Source organism: Triturus cristatus, chromosome 2_2 (genome assembly GCF_964204655.1).
Source record: "Triturus cristatus chromosome 2_2, aTriCri1.1, whole genome shotgun sequence".
Lineage (NCBI taxonomy): Eukaryota > Metazoa > Chordata > Amphibia > Caudata > Salamandridae > Triturus > Triturus cristatus.
Genome location: NC_140582.1, coordinates 29,353,374 through 29,376,324, shown reverse-complemented (window position 1 = coordinate 29,376,324; position 22,951 = coordinate 29,353,374). Strand labels below are relative to the sequence as shown.

The 22,951-nt window shown below is 44.1% G+C and overlaps 1 protein-coding gene across 2 annotated transcripts in view; it reads right to left on the bottom strand.

Annotated features, from left to right (window-relative positions):
- Window positions 1-22,951, bottom strand: part of PAQR3 (progestin and adipoQ receptor family member 3) — a 341,693-nt gene that overhangs the window by 61,926 nt on the left and 256,816 nt on the right. Inside the window, exon 7 of one of the 2 annotated variants that reach the window (XM_085640956.1) lies at window positions 1,345-1,489. The exons of the other annotated variant lie outside the window; for it this stretch is intronic. Coding sequence (XP_085497082.1) covers window positions 1,347-1,489 — 143 coding nt within the window. The 3' untranslated portion in view covers window positions 1,345-1,346. The remainder of the gene's footprint in view (window positions 1-1,344; window positions 1,490-22,951) is intronic. 2 annotated transcript variants of the gene reach the window in all.

The window sequence follows — 22,951 nt, the reverse complement described above, 5'->3', positions numbered from 1 at the left end:
AGACTGCTCAGCTCTTGTGAGCAATTTTCGAAGTCAGTGGAGGGTACCAGATGTCTGATCAGCCGTTTGTATGCCATTATTGAGGCGGAGGGTCCCCAACACAAGTAGCCCTTTCAAAAGAAGTGAGCAAAGATACTAAACAAGGACATCTCAGAAACTGATTGGAAAGATCTTTGGAGGGATATATCCAAGAGGAACAAAGTTTCTCTGGCATCCAATTCCAGACTGGCTCAACAGGATACAGGGGAACAGAGATGAAAGGTGCTGGAATTAAAGTACACGGGTGGGGACATCATTACATTTCTCGGGGTAGTACATAGCCATCCAAACATTTTGGAAAGAAATTCTTAGTCTTATTGTGGGAGAGCTTAGTTGGAAGAATTACAATAGTGGACCCGGGAATGACCCTTCTGGGTCTAGGCACTGGGATGCAGGAAAAAAATCCCCAAGGATTATATTTATATGCTGGTGGCAGCCAGACAATTTTCTGCAGCTTACTGGAAAAGGCCCAACAGACCCTCACTGACACAATGGATATGTAATGTTTGCCAGATCCTATTCCTTGAGATTACCAATGACCTGCATCAGCAAAGAAAGCAAATTGTAAAACTGTGGCAACTTTTCATCCAATGTTTAGTGGAACTGAGCCAACTGATAGACTTCCCAACGAGGCAGAGCACTCCAATTATATGACCTGCAGGAGATGGGTATTGAAGATCCATAGACAAGGAGGTAACAAGAAGCAGTAAGAAACATAACCTCACAATACGTTGTGAAAGATGTTGCTGGCATTGTACATCCCCAGGGGAGGACGTATGTGAAATTGTTCAAAGGCATTACGCAAGGGCCCTATTGGAGGGGATACATACGTGTCAGACTTTAGGGAGATGGCTGGGGAGAGAAGCCTAGATACCTCAGGATACACAGGACACTTTTTGGTGTCATCTGCTGATGAAATATCAAGCTTTTTGAATGTGATGCAAAATTCTAATAAAATACTGAACAAAAACAGCACATAGCAAGAAGCATTAACTACAGTTTATCATTTAGAAAGGCTCCTCAAAGGTTTATGTACAAGCACGCTTTACAGCATATACTTTCTATAAAGAAATGTCAAAGTTAAACGTCAGCATGTAGAGCTCCCTTTGCACATGCAGATGACAAAAAAGTCAATTAAAGCTGGCACAGGCGTTTCAGGACAACAACAACAAAAGATGGTAGCTAGCCTTTAGCTTATAACTCTGTCATTATATTTGGAAAGTTGCGTAGGTTGCTTATTTGAGAATACCAAGGATAAGAAAGTGAGGACGGAACTGTAAACTTTCTCCATACTGCCATACCTACCCTTACACATTTCCTTCAAAGTCAGGGCACGGTTTGCTATGTCTAAAACGCATAATATGCACTGTAGACTGATGCCACCAATACAACATTATCACTGCAAAGATGTGCCACAATTGATGGCTTGATCCAAGGTAGTTTAATTGACCTGTAAGAAAAAAGTAAAAAGGAGAAAACGTGTAACTCCTTATGTGAGTATTTCTCCAAAAATGCTTTAAAGTGGCTTAGTCCGCATGTTCTACAAATTATCAACAGTTAATATCACAGTACTCTCTCCATTACTAAACAAAATGAAAACATCAAGGTACAGCAAAGCTTGGCAGATAAATGGCTGCAGTTTTTCGACTTCTCTCTCTGCATTTGTAGTTGTCATACTTCCTATCACTGTTCTTTAACCATACATTTCTATTGTTGACATTCATCATTCCAATAAAATGCAACGTCATTTTAACATAGCATTAAAACATCCTCGTATCCGTGGTTTAAAAAAATATGACCAAGCTATAACTCTTTAGACATACTGACTGTGCAGGACATCCCACATGGCACACACAGATAGTCTTAACTAATACAATCATCAGACGGGTCTTCCAAATTCACTTAGTTGGTGAAATGATCGACATGGATCGTGCATTATTTTTTTTTTTAACCATCCAATTTTTACTGTAAAATGAATGAATTACTATTTTGTAAAGTCTAAAACAGCTACCCGAAAGGGCATCCCGGCGATAAAACGATGAGCAAGGTAAATTGTTTATTCTAAACACTGAAAGGAAGCAGAAAACCAAGTCTTTGAAGGGTTTCTGAAATAAGACTCATCACTTAATGTGTGCAAAGACCGAGGAAGCTCACTCCATCTTTCGCTGGCAGAAATTAACAAGCATTGGCATAGCCAATAGGTCGCGCCTTTGGGACATTATAAGTGTTTAGCCATGCAACAGTTGATGTTGTTGCGCCAAGGATATTGTGCTGCATAACTAAATACTTATAAAGTCCCAAAAGCGAGACCTATTGGCTATGCCAATGCTTGTTTTTTTTAACGTTGTAGTCTGGACTTAAAACACAACACAGACTTATTGGCTTTGCCAATGCTTCTTTAAGGATCTGCCATGAATACTTCCCTGCTCATAAGTGAAAGAATAATGATCCGTTTGTTTTTTGCCTGTTCAATATGTAGAAGCATACATTTTTGTTTAAAGACATTGTACATACTTTAAGTGCATCAAACAACATCTGCTGGGAAAAGCACAAGTTTGGCCAAATAACTCAAGATACAGGTTGAAGTTAAAAAATAACACCTTTAATAACATTTATAAAAAGAAGACAGTAATGACAGTACTTCCAAAGAAATTCCAATATGTCTGAAATGTTAAATAGTCAAGCGGCCCTTTAAAGTGATGTGCATTCTTTGGTGCCATTAACCATGAGTCACAAGATTAAAGTTGTATTTTTTTTGTTCTGCTTTGAAACAATGCATCTTTGAAATGCCAAGGACAAATGTTCAAAAGGCTTGCTGAGGGTAAAACTGGTAAAGAGAATAAAAAAAACTCGAACACTCCAAACCATATCTCAGATTTCCATACCTAAAAAGGGCATAATAACCATACTCAAAAGCCCTCAACCTAAAGCAGGCAGAGAAACAGTGTGTACCGCAAAACAGGTCATGAAAATGCTCGAGTCGTAAGTGTGGCTTACAGTACGTCACCCGTTGAGTTGCCTCGCTCCTCCTAACGGCCTGTCTCTATGGGTGTCATTTTGTGACCTGTCGCTGCCTGGTGAATGCACTTCTCTCGCGCGCACGCAGATACCAGCTGTTCTACATCGGCAGTGATGGCGGTGTTTGTCCAGACTAATTTGTGGGGCCCAAGGCGTCCCTCGTTAGAGGACCCATGGCTCGGCAGCTTCCGCACACAGCTTGGAGGGACCCTTTCCTGTTCCACCATTCCGGCAGCCCTCGTCTCCTCAGGGGTGCACGTGATTGTAAAATATTCCCGGGCCCTCGTGAAGATGGCGGGTTCCTTTTTAAACCTCTCGGTAGATACCTACACACCTCCTAGATAGTGTAGAGGGAATCCTTAGAGTGGACAGTCCGCTGATGAAATGTTCTCCACAAGAGCTGCCAGCTCGAGGCTTTCTTTCACAGGGTGCACGCACCTCTGTTGATATTGCCCAACGGCACCAAAAGTTGCTTTGTGCAGAAATCTTTCATCTTGCAAAGGTAGTATCTTAATTGGGCTGGTATTCAAAAATAAGTAAGGGCATGTTTCAGAGTTTCAAAAGGCTTGCAAAGATACGAACAGTGAAGAAAATCTCATCACATTCGAAGCACTGGCCTACCTGGATGAAAAACAGTGGGATCAAAGATAATTGGAAACAGATGGTGCCGCTGCTCGCTCCCGAGACACATAGGCTATGGGAGGGAACATTTAAAGATAAAGTGGGACATACCCGAGCTTTGGCCATTTGCGTGCTTTCTTTTGTGGAAGGCTTACGCAAATGGCCAATCAAATGGGTGGCCGGGAAAAAAAACAACACGAGGAAAAGATGTGTGAAATGGAAGTCCTCACTATAAGCCTCGCAGAGCAGCGCATGCGCGCTGCCTCAGGTGAGACCTAAAAAGGATTAACAGCCTCCCACTCTTTTTAATCTAAATGTAGGCAGCTTACAAAGCCTAGCCTTCCTGCGTATTAAATAAGACACACCATTTTACATCCTGCAGGTGTAAGGACTATTCATTCCTGCACAGGAGCTTTGAAAGATCTACGGCATGATGCATTAAATAGTTTTGTGGTCACAAAGTTCATAATTTCCAAAGTTATGGGCTTTACGACCCTAAAACTACAAGTCTTAATGTACCACAGGATACTACGAGACAGAAAAGTAATTCCGATTCACTACGTGCATTGTGGCCTCCTTAAAATTCAGCAGGAGGAGACAGAGGTGTGAAAGGGACTGCTCCTCATTATGAATATTTGCAACCACAACTGCGACCTTACACCGTTGATTACAGACTGTCACTTCAAAAGAAGTGGCAGTGGATTTGCAAAGTGGAGGCTGTCAGAGCGGGGCAGCTTTAACTTGTGAGAATGGGCGAGGACATTGGTAAGGGCCCTTTGAATCATGATGTTTTTATTTCGTTATTGCAGCCCCATCGCCACAAAGGACAGGGAATCCAACAACGAAAATGGCATTTGCCAATGTGAATGCTGTTAAGGAGGTCTTCTGTATCATGCTATGTTATGTTATGTTAGAAACATTTGTAGTGCACACAGCTGCCCCAGCTAAGGGGCGTCCTGGCGCATGACAAGGTAAACATAGCTAACACTGAACATAGAAACAAAGAAAAAGAAAGGGCGCAACTAAAAAAGGGGAGAAATTAAAACAAGAAGGTTTTTATAGCTTTACGGAACAAAAGAAGGTCTTCCATCAAGCGAATCTCAATCGGAAGAGAGTTCCAAAGCACTGCTGCTTTTACCCGGAAGGACCGGCCACCAACTCGGCTGAGCTTAAACCTCGGGACCACAGCGAACGCTTGGCCCAATGATCTCAAGGAGCGGGTTGGAACATAATAGGACACGAGATTCGAAAGGATCTGGGGGGCTGATCCCTTCAAGATCTTAAAAGCCAGACATAAAACTTTAAAATGAATTCTTGTTTTAACCGGTAGCCAATGCAAAGAACGAAGGGTACTAGAAACAGAGCAGGTCCTGGGCAAGCCAACTATGGCTCTAGCTGCGGCGTTTTGGACACGTTGGAGACGGATGATTTCTGCCTGGTTTGCCCCTACCAGGAGAGAGCTGGCATAATCTGAGGTGACATTGCAGGAAAAAAATGATTTACTGGGATGCGGCTTGAGTAATTACCAGAGGGTGAGATTAATTCAATCATCCCACCTATCACTTTTTTGCATTCTTTGTTGCGACACCCTAAGTGCAACGGGTATGCAGAGACGTAGATTCCGTGCTCACATTGCATTGGAACTCGGCTGCACCTAACTGGCAAGCCCCAACGACGGTGAAACAGGTGTTGAACTGCTTGTATTCCAGGTCAGAGAGGACTTGGTTGGCCATTTGGGCGAACTGTTTCTATTGAAGCAGGATAAATACGGAGTTGAATTTGGCTCGGTCTAATCCAAAGTGGCATTGCAGAAAAATAAGATGGAGTAATTACCAGTGGCTGAAATTAATTCAAGAATCCCACCTATCACTTTTCTGTATACTTTAGTGCGACACCCTAAATTCAAAGGATATGCCCAGACGTAGGTTTCATGCTCACTTTGCCACTGCAACCAGGCTGCACCAGACTGGTGAAGCACAGCTAGGGAGAAACCAGTCTTGGGTTGCTTGTGTTCTGGTTCAGAGAGCACCTGTTTAGGAATTTGCCTATTGGAGCAGGATCCAAGCTGATTTGTATATGACTGGGGCTAATCTGAGGTGGATTTGTGTTGAAATGTAAATGTTATGCATTCACTCTGCCAGTGTATTGCTCTATGTAAAGTTAGCTTTCGCTGCACAATTTTGTGTTCAGCTGCCATTTTGAGTCATGATCGAAGTTAATTTCTGTCTCACTCTGTCTGCCTAAGCAGAAAGCAGCTGCAATTTTTTTTGTATTTCTCCAAGGTTGAGTTTCGCTGTACTAATGAATAGACTGTTTTTGCCATCACATACCTTTCACACTAGATAGGCCTGCTCCCACCCTTAGAGAGACGGGTACAGGCAGAGTAACCTTGACGCTGAGATAGCATGTACCCGGTCCTGCAATTCATCTTTGTGTGTCTTCTTTGTTCACCAGCTACCAACTGGAAAATTCCAGTCTGGGTGTGTCTTTAGTGATTCTGAAAATGTACAATATACGCGGTCCTGGGAGTAGAAGTTAGTCCCTCTGCAGCAATCCAAGGAGGCTGGTCAGACCGGACTCCACTCGAGTGTATTACTAATAGAATACTTTGGTTTGTATTCTCTAATGTCTGACCGACTCTTCATTTGTTAGGAAGACTGGGAGGTGGTCACAAGTGACCCGGTGGCCCTAATCGGGTCACTTCCTTCAGTTGGTGCCGGAACAGCGACTCCATCGGGTGGCCCATCCTGGGTGAGGAGGTCGGGACCACATTGGGTCAGACGGGCGGATCGGGGATCCCTGCATGAGAGAGTCTTGTACTCGCAGCTACCCAGTCTGTCTGACCGGGCAGTGCCTCGTCCAGTGGTCATCCCAACTGGGGTCTTGAACAGCGAAACCCTCGGATCTGACCGTTTGGTCCGAAGAGTCGGCAGTGGAGAATAACTTTGTTTGACCTGTGTGCACCAGGTGAGTTTGCTCTGGTTCCTTGTGGATATGGTGCCATTTTGATTTGTATTTGGCACGGTCTGAGGCCCGTCTTTGGACAAGCACTTGCATTTGTTTGAGTTGCTTATGAACATGGTACCATTTGAGTGTGCATTTGATGAGGTCTGAGGACCAATTGTTTCAAAGATATTTGCAAATATCTGCTCGGCATAAATAGTGAACTTGTTTTCTTGAAAACACCATGTCTTAGCAAAGTGTTTTGTTTGGGATGTTGTTGTTGTTCTGCTGAAGCTCGATTGGAAGAAAGTCAGCCAGTGCCTCCAGAAGGCACTCCAAATTTTGACATATATGTGAAATGTGGCCTGGCCCTATTATGTTTAATACGTTATGGCACAAATATACGATGGACAACGCCAAGTTGCAGTGGCTGTTGAACAGAAAATTAATTTTCTACAGGATAAATTGTTTGCAAAAAGAAGTAGGCAGTCGATGTTTGATTTCCTCAAAACATGGCAAAAGGAAGCTAAACAGAGACATATGAAGGCAGAGAAAGAGTCCCAGAAAGGGAGAATGTAGACAGTGACCCGGAAAGCTGTAGTGCATGATAGAGAGAAAATAGAAAGTTTTGGTTACAGTGTGAAAAGTCTTATGTTGCCCGAGAAGAAACTGATACATTTGTGGAGGAATTGTTAGATGCTCGACCTCCACCTCCATACGCCCCACAGAAAATATATCCTACTATCCCACAGCCTCAGTCATCTGTTTCTTCTGTCTCTGCTGCCTCTATTTCTTCTACTATTGATCAACATGTTCTGGCCACGGCGCCTCCTGCCCTTTCTTTGGCTTCACCTTCTACGGCTACTATAACTGCCAGTCTCCCTGCTACGCCTATTGTTTCGGCATCTTTCTCGCCAGCCCTCACACCTATGACACAGTCACTAGCAACATTGGTGCCTGCTCCTTCTGTTACTACTCCTTCCCTGTTCCCCCATTCCCCAACATTACTGAGTAGCGGAACGCCCGTACGCGGAATAGGGGAGCAAGACTGGGTGTCTGATAGGGAGCGACTGGGCGGATATTGATACGATCTGATGTGGGAGATTAAGAGAAAAGGGCGGTAGTCAATCAGGCCGCTCAGTGGGCTCATTAACCCATCATTTTCAGTGTGGAAGATGTGTGGAGTGTGATCAGAGATTATGAGCCGTTTGTGCAGGAGCATGCCCTTAAGCACGTCAGCTACTTTGATTGGACTGTGGGAACAGTGTTTCAATGATGTAGTACCCCAGATTATTTATGATATTAGGGACCATGTATATGCCACAGATATGGCACCTAGCGAAGTTTTCAATAATGTCACGACGCTGGTTGCTTATCGAGGCAGGCTGCTTGAGAAGAGCCAGAAGACAGTGTCCCAATTCCAGATGAGGGAAGTCCACCCCATATATCAACCTGAAATACCAGAGCTGCGGGATCAGCATAACATCGGTAACGGACCCAGGGTACAGGCCCAGTTCCAGGAACAATGGGTTTATACTCCATGGAAAAGGAGTGAGGTTTTGTCCCTCAAGACTCAGCTACCTGACCCTAGGAAGAATCCTACTGCATATTATAAGGAATTAACTGAGGCCGCTTCATCGACAGTGATGACGTTTGCAGGTATTGAAATGTTCTTTAGTTTATTGGTGCCCGTTGATATTTGGAGGCAGGTGCACACACAGGACCACGTTGTGGAATTGGGTGTTACCTGGGATCAGATTAAAGCATGGGACCAGGAGAGGAAGCCTGGTGAGAAGGCCAAGTTACTAGCCTTGCCTGGCCGAATTATCACCTATATGCACTCTCTGATTCCACCGAGAAGGGTAGATTAACGGCATGTCGTCAGAAGAAAGATGAAAGTGGGTCTGATTTCTTTGCTCGACTTGAAGGTGTGTTTTGTGATTTTAGTGGACAGGACTTTTTCAGTGGAGGGAAGTGCCCAATTGTTCGTTAACAGATTTGTTACGAACCTGCTTCCTGAGATCCCGATTTGGTTGCCGGCCTCGGAGAGCATTTGGACCACCTCCTCCCCTTCTGCAATATTGAGTATGGCACAGTATTATGAACACAGGGAAAAAGGTGGAGAAAAAGCAGAAAGAATAGAAGATGAAGGTGTTGTTGCAACAGGCTTCTCGAGGGAATGGTAGAGGACGTGGTGGTCCGGACCGACAGATTCCACGTGCTAGCAGGAACACTACGCCTGTAGGACAGAATCAGTGTGAATACTGTAAAGAGGAGGGACACTGGTGCAGCTATTGTCCTGTGCTTTTGCAAAAGGTGGCGGTCCCGTGGGGACAACGGTCTTGTGTACGGGATCGTGGAGACGGTGGCCAGGACATGGTTCAGGCAGTTGGGACATCGAAGGGTCACACTGACCAGAACTACTTAGATGATCCCAAGGGCAAACAGTACTACCACGATGACTATGACATGGATGAGGTGACGGGGATGTCTCAAAGCTAGGACAGCCAAGAACAGGGTGAGGGACCAGCTCAGATACCTGTAGATCAGCGTGGCCCTTACGTTACTGCAGATATGCATGGCTCGGCTAAGGAATTTTTGGTGGATACAGGTGCTATGAATATCTGTATTTCCCGTTCACTGGTTCCCGGGGCAACTCTGTCTGGCTATAATAATGTTTCAGTAGGATTTTCTGGTGTACCGGTTGTAAGCCTCATTTCCAAACCTCTCACATCGACTATGGGTCCTTTTACTGTGGATTTGCCATTTTTGCTGATGGGCTTAGATTTATTAAAGAAGTTGCATGTGACCATTTATTGTTCTCCAAAAGGTGTTTACATGACAATGGGCCAGAATGTGGTCAGCTCTAAGCAGTGTCTGTCCAAAGATGCACCCATTCCTTCTGAATTTAAGGATGTGCTGCCCACGTTGCAGGCAACAGGTGACACGGACGTAGGACTATTGCAGATACCCCCAGTTTCTTTCACAGTTAAAGACAATGCAGCTTTGCCTGGTATTCCTCAGTACAAAATACCACAAGCAGGGGATAGAGCTATGTTGCGGATTATACAGGATCTGATTCAGTCAGTGGTTGTCGAAGAGACGACTGCGTATGTGTGTAATAGCCCCATTCTTTCCAGTCTTAAGAGGGCACCTTCAGACTCCTCTGATGATCATCTAGACGTTTATCGTTTTGTGTTTGACTTGCGCGAAGTTAATAAAATAGTGGTTTCTCAGTTCCCGGTAGTCCCTGACATTACTGCCGTTCTGACGATGATCCCTTCCTCTGCTGAATTCTTTTCTGTCATTGATCTGAAAAATGCATTCTTTAGTATTCCGATCCATCCAGACAGCAGGCACTCGTTTGGTTTTACTAGCTGGCAGAAGCTTTAGATTCCGCCGAGCTCCTCAGGGCTATACTGAGAGCCCTAGTATATACAGCCAAGCCTTAAAAGCCCAATTGGACTCAGTCACTCTCCCCTCAGGTAATGTATTGCTTCAATATGTGGACGACCTTCTCATCGCTTCTGACATAAAAAGAGTTGCAAAGACAGTACAGTTAAATTGTTGCTGCATTTGGCACACCACGGACATAAAGTGTCCCTTTCCAAATTTCAATATTGTCGACAGGAGGTCACCTACTTAAGTCACCTACTGTCGAAGGAGGGTAGGAGATTGACTCCAGAGCGTATCAGTACCATTATTAAAATGCCTATCCCTCAAACTCAAAAGGAAGTGTGCGCTTTTATTTTGCATTACTTCTTATTGTCGGCATTGGTTGCCTTTGTTGGCACTAACCATTAAAGATGTGCATGAACCCTTGCCTTGAACGCCTGAATGTCAGTCTTTTGAGCAATTAAAAGTTGTGCTTTGCTCAGTGCCTGTGCTTGGTTCGCCCGCTTATTCAAAGCCGTTCGTGCTGTACGTACACAACGCGGCTGTTTGTGCGCTCTCTGTTTTAACACAGGCCTTTGGAGGTAAGCAATGGCTGTGTGCTTATTTTTCCGTGCTTCTTGACCCTGTCGCAAGACCCTCCCGAGCTGTCTAAGAGCGGTCGTGGCTGTCTCAATAAGACAATCAGCTGGGCTCGTAATTGATACTGACCTCACAGTTATGGTCCCCCATGCTGTGGATACCCTTTCGAATAAAACCAAGACACAGCACCTCACCAGTGCACGTCTGACCGGTTATGAGCTAACTCTCTTTGCACCACATGTCACGATTAAAAGATGTGCCACTCTGAACCCAGCCATGTTGCTACCCCTCCCTTCTAAGAGTGAGGAAATTGATATACATGAGTGTAGCTTCCCCATGGAGGAGGAGACGAAAGGAGGGGTAGACTTGACTGACGTTCCCTTATCTCACCCCCAAGGGGAACTATATGTCGATGGTTCTTGATTCAAGTTACTAGATGGCACTACAACAGATGCATAAGCAATATCGACACTAGACACAGTAGATGAGACATCACAAGTTTCCTATCAATCGGCTCAAGCTGCAGAGCTGGTTGCCCTTATTCGAGCCTGTGAGTTGAGTGAGGGACTAGCTGTCAATATTTATACTGACAGTCAGTATGCCTTCGGGGTCGCCCATAATTTTGGATGGCTCTGGGCTCCCTTATACATAGGCTTTTGTCGGCTTTGATGATCCCCAAGAGATTAGCGTCATAAAGTGTAGCGCACACAGGAAAATGACTGATAATGTGGGTAAGGGGAACACCTTTGCAGATCAGATAGCTAAGAAGACAGCCCAAACGAAGATGAAAAGGATGTTTGTAGCAGGTCCCACTAGGTGGGTGACCGAGGTCACCATGTTTGAGGGTACGCTGGAAAATATCAAGGAGATACAAAGTGAGGCAACTATTGAGGAATTACCGATATGGCAGGAAAGCACAGCATGTTTGGATGAGGATGGGTGTTGGACTGATAAGTCAGGGAAACAGAGATGGATGCTGCCAGATGCAGATTTTCTTCCTGTAGTCACCATGGCGCACAGGCCAGCTCACATTAGTGCGAAAGGTATTTGTAAGTTGTTAGACCCTGTATGGCAAAATGATAACATCCCGAAAACAACTGCCCATTTAGTTAAATATTGTATGGTGTGTATTAAGCACAATCCTGGGAAAGGTACCCCGACACCCCCTGGAAATTTTGCACCTCCCACTTTTCCTTTTGAGGTCCTCCAGCTTGATTACATAGAACTGTATCGAGTCAATAATTTGAAATATGTGTTGGTGGTTGTCTGTGCATTCAGTAAGTGGGTTTAGGCTCACCCCACCAAAGAAAATACAGCCATAGCGACTGCAAAAGTGCTCCTGAAGGAGTTCTTTCCTTGCTTCCGCTTGCCCCACTTGACTTGGAGTGACAACGGAAGTCACTTCAATGCGAAATTTATCCAGTTAGTTTGCAAGAGACTTCATATCAGACAAAAATTTCACGCTGCAAATCACCCCCAGTCCGCAGGTTTGGTTGAGAAGTACAATGGTTCTCGCAAGCTGAAACTGGCAAAGATTCAGGAGAGCATAGGGTTGCAGTGGCCAGATGCTTTACCATTAGCCCTTTTGTCCACAAGAATGACAGCCCATTCTAGAACAGGACTGTCACCCTACGAGGTTGTGTTTGGGCGCCCGGCAAACGTTTGGGGCGTCCCATGACTTTGTAGGTTCTCGGAAATGGAATATCCTCTATTGGTGGATTACTTGTATGAGTTAACTAAAATTCTGCGTTCTATTCACCAACAGATCCAGGAATCTCTTCCACCAGTACCTGAGGGGCCCGGCCACAACATTCGGCCTGGCAATTTTGTATTGGTTCGCAATTTCCAGAGAAAGAAGATTCTGCAGCTGAGGTGGAAGTGGAAGGTCCAGGTGCTCCTTGCGACATGCACTGCCATTAAAGTGGTCGGCCGAAAGAACTGGATACACTGCCAGCATTGCCGCAGAGTGCCTCTTCTTCTACCATACGATCAGTGGGTCAGCGAGGTAATCGAGGACTCGGAGACCGAGTGAGTCCCCCGATTTCTTCCCTTTTTGTATGCCAGGCTTACGTGTACCCAAACAGAGGCTGAGAACGATGAGGTGCTAAATGCAGCAGTGCCCCCAGATATAAAATAAATTTCAGAGCCCCTTTCAATTGGCCCCTCTGTGTCTGACCCCCTTTTTAGAGACCCCTCAATGCCTGTAGTAGCCAGGTACAATTTGCGCCTCCGACGGAGGAACAGTGCACCAAAGGAGAAGTAGGATTAGTAGGGATGGACTGTGCAGAATAGGGTGTACCTTGCCTGTGGTACCAACGGTAGTTTAGGGAGAGGCGAGATTGGTGCACTGTGGGGACATTGGACAGGATAGACCGAACATACTTCCTTGGCAGGACGTATGGTGTCCTGGATGATGTGGGATTTCTTCAAGAGCTAGGATCGAACAGCTCCACCGCCGGTGCTCAATAGCGCCAACGTTGATGAACAATAGGAGTCTACCAGTGAGGCTCTAACGGACACTGGAAACATTTGTTCTTGCCATTAGTCTTAATGCATTCTTATTCCTCTGGTTCCACTATATATCCATTTGGTCGGCTCATTACTGAGGAAGAACAGCCATTTGCATCTCTGCGCCCAGAGCAGGGTTGGTCCACTAAAAATAAAATAGTTTTCGTATCCATAATTGCAATTGCGTTGATATTTGTGTTGGGAATATCTTGTTTTTTTAGAGGAAAAGTATCCTGCACGTTCTTTGATTGGGACAACACCCGTTCCCCCTGAACACGTTTTTACTTTGGCCCCTCAGAAAGGAGAGCATCGGAATACTTATGTAGACAATTTATTTTTACAAATGTTGCATCAGGCCCATGATACTTCTAATGCTACTAATTTCTGGATCTGTGGACTGCTTTCCTCAGTTAAACATGAGTGATGTTTTGTTTTTGATGCCATTATTCTATTTAGGAAGTTGCGAGGGATGGCTTGCACTGTTTACTATGGTGCATTATCATTTTCGTTTCTCTGCTATGAATATGACATCTGCTGACTCTCGCACATTGTTAGAATATATACGTTACCACCAAGGGTATATCGACCGAGGCTAGGAGAACAAGAGACCCCTGGTATATTGTCTCCAACAGCTTGCATGAATGTATAAGAGCAGGTAAAGAACGAGACATGGCTTCGAAATGAAAGGTTAGATTTTCTGGGGTTCAATGCTACTGAATATTTCCGATCTTTCCAAACAAGCAATAATACAAAGGATAAGGCGATGCCAGTGCCAGTAGTCAATACAACAGCTGGTTTCTGTGTTCGGGGAATTGAAAAGGTGAAAGTAGGTAAGTGTATTTGCAATTACACATATACGTTGAGCACGGCGAGTAGCCCGCCTTTGCTCCCACCACATAATGTCTATTTTGTTTGTGGCTCCCAAGCTTATGTTTGGCTTCCTAGGAGGTGGTCAGGTGTATGCTCTCTCTCTTTTCTTCTTCCCCCAGTGTATATAGAACCGACCAATTACCATAAGGACCATCGATTGCAGCGTAGGAGTGCATACCTGCCCCGATTTAGAAGGGTTATTAATACAGAAGACATAGATCAGACAGACATCACTTTGCAACAGTTCATAGATGCCATGAAAGATATTGTACCCTTTTGGGGCCCCATGTCCAACAGCCTTAATATCGGTCGACTCACCAGAGTTGTAGAAGGGATCAATAATACGACAGCAGGTATTCTGACGAATATCACAGCTGAGTTCCAGGCTACAAGGCTTGTTGCTTTACAAAACCGGATGGTGTTAGACGTCATCCTTGCTGACCGGGGAGGGGCCTGTCGAGTCATTGGCAGTAGCTGTTGTGTATACATCCCAGACCACGCCCCCAACGTATATACTGCCATACCGAAGTTGCATAGACTTTCATCTGACATACACCAAGAGAATGGTACCTGGACCATCTCTGGATGGTTCAGGGACATATTTGCGTCCTGGGGTTAGAAGATCCTTGCTTTCCTAGCGGTAGTCACTGGTATTTTCCTCACCTGTTGCCTCTGTATACAATGTCTCCCAGTCTGTTGCACTTATTGTATCTCACTCTTTATCCCAAAGCAGAAGGCACCCATCCATGATACTAATCCTGTGATTATGACTCAGAAAGAGATAGCTAGCTTTATGCAGATAGACAAGGGTATATTTGAAGACTCTTCTTCCTTTGATGCTGAATACATGGAGTGCTTTAACCTTTGAAATATATTTGTTGTATACACGCTATGCGGCACTGTCTAGTGTCTCAACACAGAATGGTAGGCTCATGCTAAAAGGAAGGTCTGTTGAAATGTAAATGTTATTCATTCATCACTCTGCCAGTATATTGCTCTATGTAAAGTTAGCATTCGCTGCACCATTTTGTGTTGAGACGCCATTTTGAGTCATGATCGAAGCTAGTTTCTGTCTCACTCTGTCTGCCTCAGCAGAAAGCAGCTGCAATATTTTTTTGTATTTCTCCAAGGTTGAGTTTTGCTGTACTAATGAATAGACTGTTTTTGCCTTCACATACCTTTCGCACTAGATAGGCCTGCTCCCACCCTTACAGCGGCAGGTACAGGCAGAGTAACCTTGACGCTGAGATAGCACGTACCCAGTCCTGGGATTGCAACTCATCTTTGTGTGTCTTTGTTCATAAGCTACCAACTGGAAAATTCCAGTCTGGGCGTGTCTTTAGTGATTCGGAAAATGTACAAAATACGTTGTCCTGGGGGTAGAAGTCAGTCCCTCTGCAGCAATCCAAGGAGGCTGGTGAGACCGGACTCCACTTGAGTGTATTACTAATAAAATACTTTGGTTTGTATTCTTTACAGTCTGACCGACTCTTTCTTTGTTAGGAAGGCTGAGAGGTGGTCCCAAGTGACCTGGGTGGCCCTAATCGAGTCACCTCCTACAATTGTGGGCTAAAAAAGATGAACTGGCATGTGGCCTGACTAATTACCTGTGGCGGAGATTAAGTCAAGCCTACTTTAGTGTGAAGCCTTAAGTGCAATGGGTAAGCCCACACTTGGGTCCCAGGCTTCATTTGCCTCTGTAACCATGCTGCACCCAACTGGTGAGCCACAGCTAGGGCAAAACCCTCTTGGGGTCCTTGTGTTCCTGTTCAGAGAGGCCCTGGATAGGAGATTCGGGCTGTACGGTTCATATTGAAGCAAAATCAAAACTGATTTGAATATGGCCGGCCGGGTCTAATCTGAGTTGGCCTTGTGGGCAAAAAACAATGGGATCAGGATGCAGCCCGGAGTAATTACAAGTAGCTGAGATTAATTCAAGCATCCAATTTATAACTTTTTGTATACTTCTGTGTGATGCTAAAAGTGTGACAAGTATGCCAAGATGTGGGTTCCATGCTCACTTTGCCACTAGAACAAGTCTGCACCCGACTGGTGAGCCCCAACCAAATGCAAATCAGTCTTGGTCCTGCTCTAATAGGAACAATCCAGTCTGAACTGCCATTCCAGGTCCTCTCTGAACCAGGATGCAAGCACGCCAAGACATGTTTCTACATGAAATGGCCTCATCAGTCAGGTGCAGCTTGGCTGAAGTGGCACAGTGAGCAAGGATGCACGTCTGCACAAACTCTTAGCGACTTAGGCCATTACAACAAACACACAAAAGATGATTGGAGGAATGCTTTTCTTTTTCTAACCATTGGCAATTGCTTGGAGTAGCATTATAACAGGTTGTTCTTTTGCCCAGCATATGACCCATCCATATGGAAATCAGTTGTGGTCCAGCTTTTTTTTTTCTCTCTAGAAACTTCTTCCGAAACCACGCAGCAGACGGAATAAAACTGATACGCTGATTGGTACTCTGTTCACGGCAACCGTAGACAACAATTGAATAAAGTTTTCAAGGCTACAAACCGGCCCTCTCTAGTCCTTTCACTGTCTCTACGCTACCAACTATTTAAGACACACCCCTATACCTACGTACTCACATAGGAAACTAGAGTCAGCACAAGTCGTAGCGGACCATGCGGTATGGAGACCTCCACCTCTGCAGCCTTTGGAAGACACGTAACGTTAACCTGGGGTTTCCCCTTGTAATGTTTGTTTTTCTTTTCCTCTCTTTCATTGTCTAGTATTTACGCAGCCTTGTATCTTCGTACGGAGTTCGTACTTTGAAACATTCAGGTATTTAACAGTGAATATTGCACGCTAATTCCATATTAGAGGTATTATTGATACTTGTCTTCAAATAGCACACCTTACTTGATTATAAATTCTTTCGCATGTCTATAATTACAAACGTTAGACCTAAGGAACCTCTAACTCCCAATAGGTATGGCTAAACAATTTACCTGCGAATTGAACACACGTACATTACGAGCAGTCTTCACCACCTCCGCTGCATATATTTATTCTACATGTATGTCTGATGAATTGTTATATGTTTGAATTATCTCTCACCAGTCGTTGTCTCCTAGGGATTTTGCTGTTTACTCTCTTAAGTAAGAGCGATGGTTCGCAACCTCACTTGCAGATCAAAATGTATGCCAATAAGTATATAAAGATTTGCCATTTATATTTGCTTTTACTTTTCCCCCCCCTTTCTTTTAAAAAACTTCATTTGGCACCTTTTCTACCCTCATTAAGGTTTTTTTCTCTGTATATAGGTATTAGTCCTGTTTGAAGTTCATTTGAATCAACCTTAGAACTTCCAATTGATGTACTTCCTCAATTCACATTACTCACCTGTGGTCCTGAAGAAAGCTCCCTGACCTTTGGGCTGTGTATGAGCTGAAACATGTCGACCAATCACCACGATTAAAGTTGCAGAGGGTCCATTACTCATCCTACCTGCAACTTTATTTCTTTTTAACGTCTCCCCAGCACCTATCAGAATAAAGTTTTTTATAGGTAGCATGAGGAACAACTCCTTTTTTATCACTCACTTGAGCACTCTTCACTTTTTTATTTTATCATTTTTTCCCTGATCACTGCTGAAAAACCCAGTGGTTCCCTCCGGGTGGAGGATGCATGGAATCAACCCAATGATGATGCTATCACGTATTTAACCGGCGGAGAATCAAGATATACCGCCCCGACATACGTTTAACGTGATTGAGGGTTTTTTACCTATACCAGAGACAACCACTTGAACCCTGGTGCCAGTAACTAGTGATCCCTCCCCCTTTGATTATTTATGATTAGCCGGAAGACGGTCGGATCACATCTTCTCTTTCCCTATCCTGATTGTACCATATGTAGCAGCGCACAGCTGTGGGAATTTTCTTCCTATATTCCTGTATTAATCAGGAATAACCAGATCTCGGTTATCTATTACCGCGATCTTACTGAATCCCTCCCTTGCACCGAAGATGGCAGAGAACTTAGGCTTAAGCTACTCTGTAGACGAAATTAACGCCATCCTAGCTGCCCCTTCATCTTTCTTACAAGATGGAGACTTAACACAAACCCTAGCTCAGAACAACGACTGGGAATCTTTATCAGAAGACAAGAAAGAACAGGTAAAAACTGCTATCCATGGTGTCATCATGACAGAGTACCTACGCGCAAACGCTGCACCCAGAGGCCTCTGGGTTCACAATGCCCCAAGAATTTTCTTACAAGATTTGGCCTTTAGAAAAGACTGGTCGGCAATCTCATGGAAGTGCACCAGGGATTACCTCGTCCTCATAATCAAAACCGCGACAAGACTAACTGAGGCACTCACGATTAAGATTCAACTGACTGAGGCAAAACTCAAAAATATGGTACACATCACAGTGTACAAGAAAAAACTAGAAGAGATCAACCGGGACATGAATGAGACGAAGGAATACCTGACACAAAACAAAATTCAAAAACTGAGTAAAGATCTGAAACGCTTTTCCACAGAGAAAATGCATCCATACAGTAGAGACGATTTTGTAGCACCTAACTACCAATCCGACAATGACTCCAGTGCCAACTCTTCCAACAACTCAGATTACAGTGGAGAAGAGACCACCCAACAACGCAATTTTAGAGGCTCCAACCGACGTCAACAAAGACGAAGACCGAACACCTGGCGCAACCCAACATTTGGGGAACATCCACCACCTCTTTTCCATCCATTTGCTCAAAACTACCAAGGATGGATGAATCCGTATCAAACAATACCACCTCCATTAGGTCCCTATATGGGCCCTTTCCCTCAACAACCACCGCCTTTTTTAGGGAGAGGCCGGTCCAACCAGAGAGGGAGGAGGAGAGGCGTGACTTGGTTAGACCAAGAAAGGCAAATACTAACAAGGAGTATGGCCAACTTGAACAAAGACAAACCCAGCACGAGCACGACTCACTAATCTTCAACATCTCTGACATCCCATTAACAGAAGAGCAAGAATCGGTACTAAACAAAGGCCTTGGCTTCGTTCCCACTCCACCACTGGACATTTTTAAACTACAGAGTGAAGTGGCCCATTTTTGCAGAACATTAAAACTTAAAGCTTTCTTTCAGGGTAAGGAAGATAACACTACCCAAGGAGACACCTCTTTGAGACCCAAGTCAACATTCTGTCCGGCACAACATCAAGTCCCAGTGGAGATTCAAACCTTCGAGCAAGCAGTGAGGAAGGAAATCAATCAACTTGGCGAGACAGCTACAAAACCATTCATGAACACAACAAACAAAGAGAAGAAGGCTTTGGAAGAACTTAAAGCGCACCCAGACATCATTATCAAACCCGCCGATAAAGGCGGAGGCATTGTTATCCTCAACAAAGAAGGTTATCATACACAATGTCAAGAGCTTCTATCCGACGATAAATTCTACAAAATAATAACAGAAGATCCCACACCCAGACTACAGCGAACCATCAATCTAATGGTTGAGGAAGCGGAGACAAATAGGTGGATCTCTAAGAACGAGGCTTCCTTTCTTCGTACCACTTTTCCACGTATACCATACTTTTATTCGCTGCCAAAAGTGCACAAGGCAAGAAAACCTCCACCTGGCCGCCCCATAGTGTCTGGGATCGGCTCAGTTCTGGAACCCTTATCCCAGTTTGCTGACCAATTTCTCAAGCCTATGGTTCAAAAGACACCCACCTACCTTTAAAGATACACGCGATCTTCTGAATCATCTCACGGACAGAAGTTTCTCCAGTGCAACTATGCTATTGGTAGGACTCGATATTGAGAGTCTTTATACGAGCCTACCTCAGCAAGCCACCTTAGACACTCTAGAAGATCTACTGTTTCAAGACGAATGGCCACACCATACGCCAAGACACTTCGTCCTAGAATGCTGCAGACTGGCCCTAACTGAGAACTTTTTTGAATACGAGGATACTCTATACCAACAATGCCACGGTACTTCCATGGGAAGTACCTTTGCTCCCAGTGTGGCAGGGCTCTACGTGAGCAATTTTGAGAGTACATACATCCTTAATGACACCAATCCCTTCCTTCCAAGAATCCTTTTCTGGAAAAGGTATATAGATGATGTCATCATGCTCTGGGAAGGTACCAAAACCGATCTACAAACATTTCACGACTGGATGAACATCCAAGACCCTTGTCTAAGGTTTACCTTGGAGGCACATAATGATCACTTGGACTTCCTAGACCTTACCATCTACATTGAAAATGACACCATTAAAACTAAGACTTTCTTTAAGACAACAGCTAAGAATAGCCTGCTCTCTTTCAACAGCTTCCATCCGCGCCCACTACGAGAGAATTTGCCTTATAGCCAATTCCTTCGCCTCAAAAGGAATTGTAGTGAACTAAGTGAGTATAAACAACAAGCTCAAGACCTTTCAAACAAACTCAAGAAAAGGAACTATCCAGAAAAGATTATCAAAAAATGTCAGAAACGAGCCCGGAACCAGCCTAGAGAAAGCCTCTTGGAACCGACACCACAAATAAAATCTACAGAAAAACTGACGTGTGTCACCACCTACAGTCCTGTTACAAACTCTGTAAAGAAAATTATCAACAAAAATTGGCGCATCATTACATCTGGAAACCTGACTTGGCCAAAACCCATGTTTGCCAATAGACGAACTCGAAACTACAAAGATATCCTGGTACACACTCGTCCACCTGACGTGAAACCAAATTCAAGTCAGAGCACCCTGTGGTCCCTTCCCCCAGTAACGGGCCACTTTCCATGTGGCAATTGCTCTGTATGTTCCCTGACTACAATCACTAAGAGTGTGATCCTATCACCTAAACTGACCTGGACGATGAGACAACATTCTAATTGTAACACGACACATGTAATCTACATGATTACATGCCCATGTCATCTCCGATACATTGGAATGACCTGCCGGAAGATTAAGCAAAGAATATGCGAACATCGCAGCAACATTAAATGCGGTAGAGGAACAACCAAATTGAGCTCGCACTACATTGAACATCCACACACAGTCAATGAGCTGAGCTGGATAGTTCTTGAAACACTGGTACTAAAAACATCAAATGCAGAAAAATTACTCTTCCAGAAAGAACAGCGTTGGGTTCATCGACTCAAGACTAACATCATAGGACTGAATGATGATATCCCATGGTTGAGCGTATAAACGGAGATTTCCACCAGCCACAACTGTCTCCCTCATGTGACCCTTTCGAGCTCCCCATTGGCACTTCAACTCTTTTGTATCACCGTATTACCATCAACTGTGCCTTCCTCATCTGTCAAGACACAGCGCAAAAAAGCAAGCAACAGACGAAAGGAAACACATGCGCTACTCAGAGCTTACACTCTATTCATGGTAAACAAGGATCCCTAAAGTTCCCCAAACGATGGCCCTTTTATATTAGTAACTATTTAGGTCACATCCGCTCTTGGTAACTACATTTGGCATTGAAACAACGTTGCCGTTTTTTCTCTCAAGAAACTTCTTCCGAAACCACGCAGCAGACGGAATAAAACTGATACGCTGATTGGTACTCTGTTCACGGCAACCGTAGACAACAATTGAATAAAGTTTTCAAGGCTACAAACCGGCCCTCTCTAGTCCTTTCACTGTCTCTACGCTACCAACTATTTAAGACACACCCCTATACCTACGTACTCACATAGGAAACTAGAGTCAGCACAAGTCGTAGCGGACCATGCGGTATGGAGACCTCCACCTCTGCAGCCTTTGGAAGACACGTAACGTTAACCTGGGGTTTCCCCTTGTAATGTTTGTTTTTCTTTTCCTCTCTTTCATTGTCTAGTATTTACGCAGCCTTGTATCTTCGTACGGAGTTCGTACTTTGAAACATTCAGGTATTTAACAGTGAATATTGCACGCTAATTCCATATTAGAGGTATTATTGATACTTGTCTTCAAATAGCACACCTTACTTGATTATAAATTCTTTCGCATGTCTATAATTACAAACGTTAGACCTAAGGAACCTCTAACTCCCAATAGGTATGGCTAAACAATTTACCTGCGAATTGAACACACGTACATTACGAGCAGTCTTCACCACCTCCGCTGCATATATTTATTCTACATGTATGTCTGATGAATTGTTATATGTTTGAATTATCTCTCACCAGTCGTTGTCTCCTAGGGATTTTGCTGTTTACTCTCTTAAGTAAGAGCGATGGTTCGCAACCTCACTTGCAGATCAAAATGTATGCCAATAAGTATATAAAGATTTGCCATTTATATTTGCTTTTACTTTTCCCCCCCCTTTCTTTTAAAAAACTTCATTTGGCACCTTTTCTACCCTCATTAAGGTTTTTTTCTCTGTATATAGGTATTAGTCCTGTTTGAAGTTCATTTGAATCAACCTTAGAACTTCCAATTGATGTACTTCCTCAATTCACATTACTCACCTGTGGTCCTGAAGAAAGCTCCCTGACCTTTGGGCTGTGTATGAGCTGAAACATGTCGACCAATCACCACGATTAAAGTTGCAGAGGGTCCATTACTCATCCTACCTGCAACTTTATTTCTTTTTAACGTCTCCCCAGCACCTATCAGAATAAAGTTTTTTATAGGTAGCATGAGGAACAACTCCTTTTTTATCACTCACTTGAGCACTCTTCACTTTTTTATTTTATCATTTTTTCCCTGATCACTGCTGAAAAACCCAGTGGTTCCCTCCGGGTGGAGGATGCATGGAATCAACCCAATGATGATGCTATCACGTATTTAACCGGCGGAGAATCAAGATATACCGCCCCGACATACGTTTAACGTGATTGAGGGTTTTTTACCTATACCAGAGACAACCACTTGAACCCTGGTGCCAGTAACTAGTGATCCCTCCCCCTTTGATTATTTATGATTAGCCGGAAGACGGTCGGATCACATCTTCTCTTTCCCTATCCTGATTGTACCAGCTCCAATAGGAACAGTCTAGCCCGAAC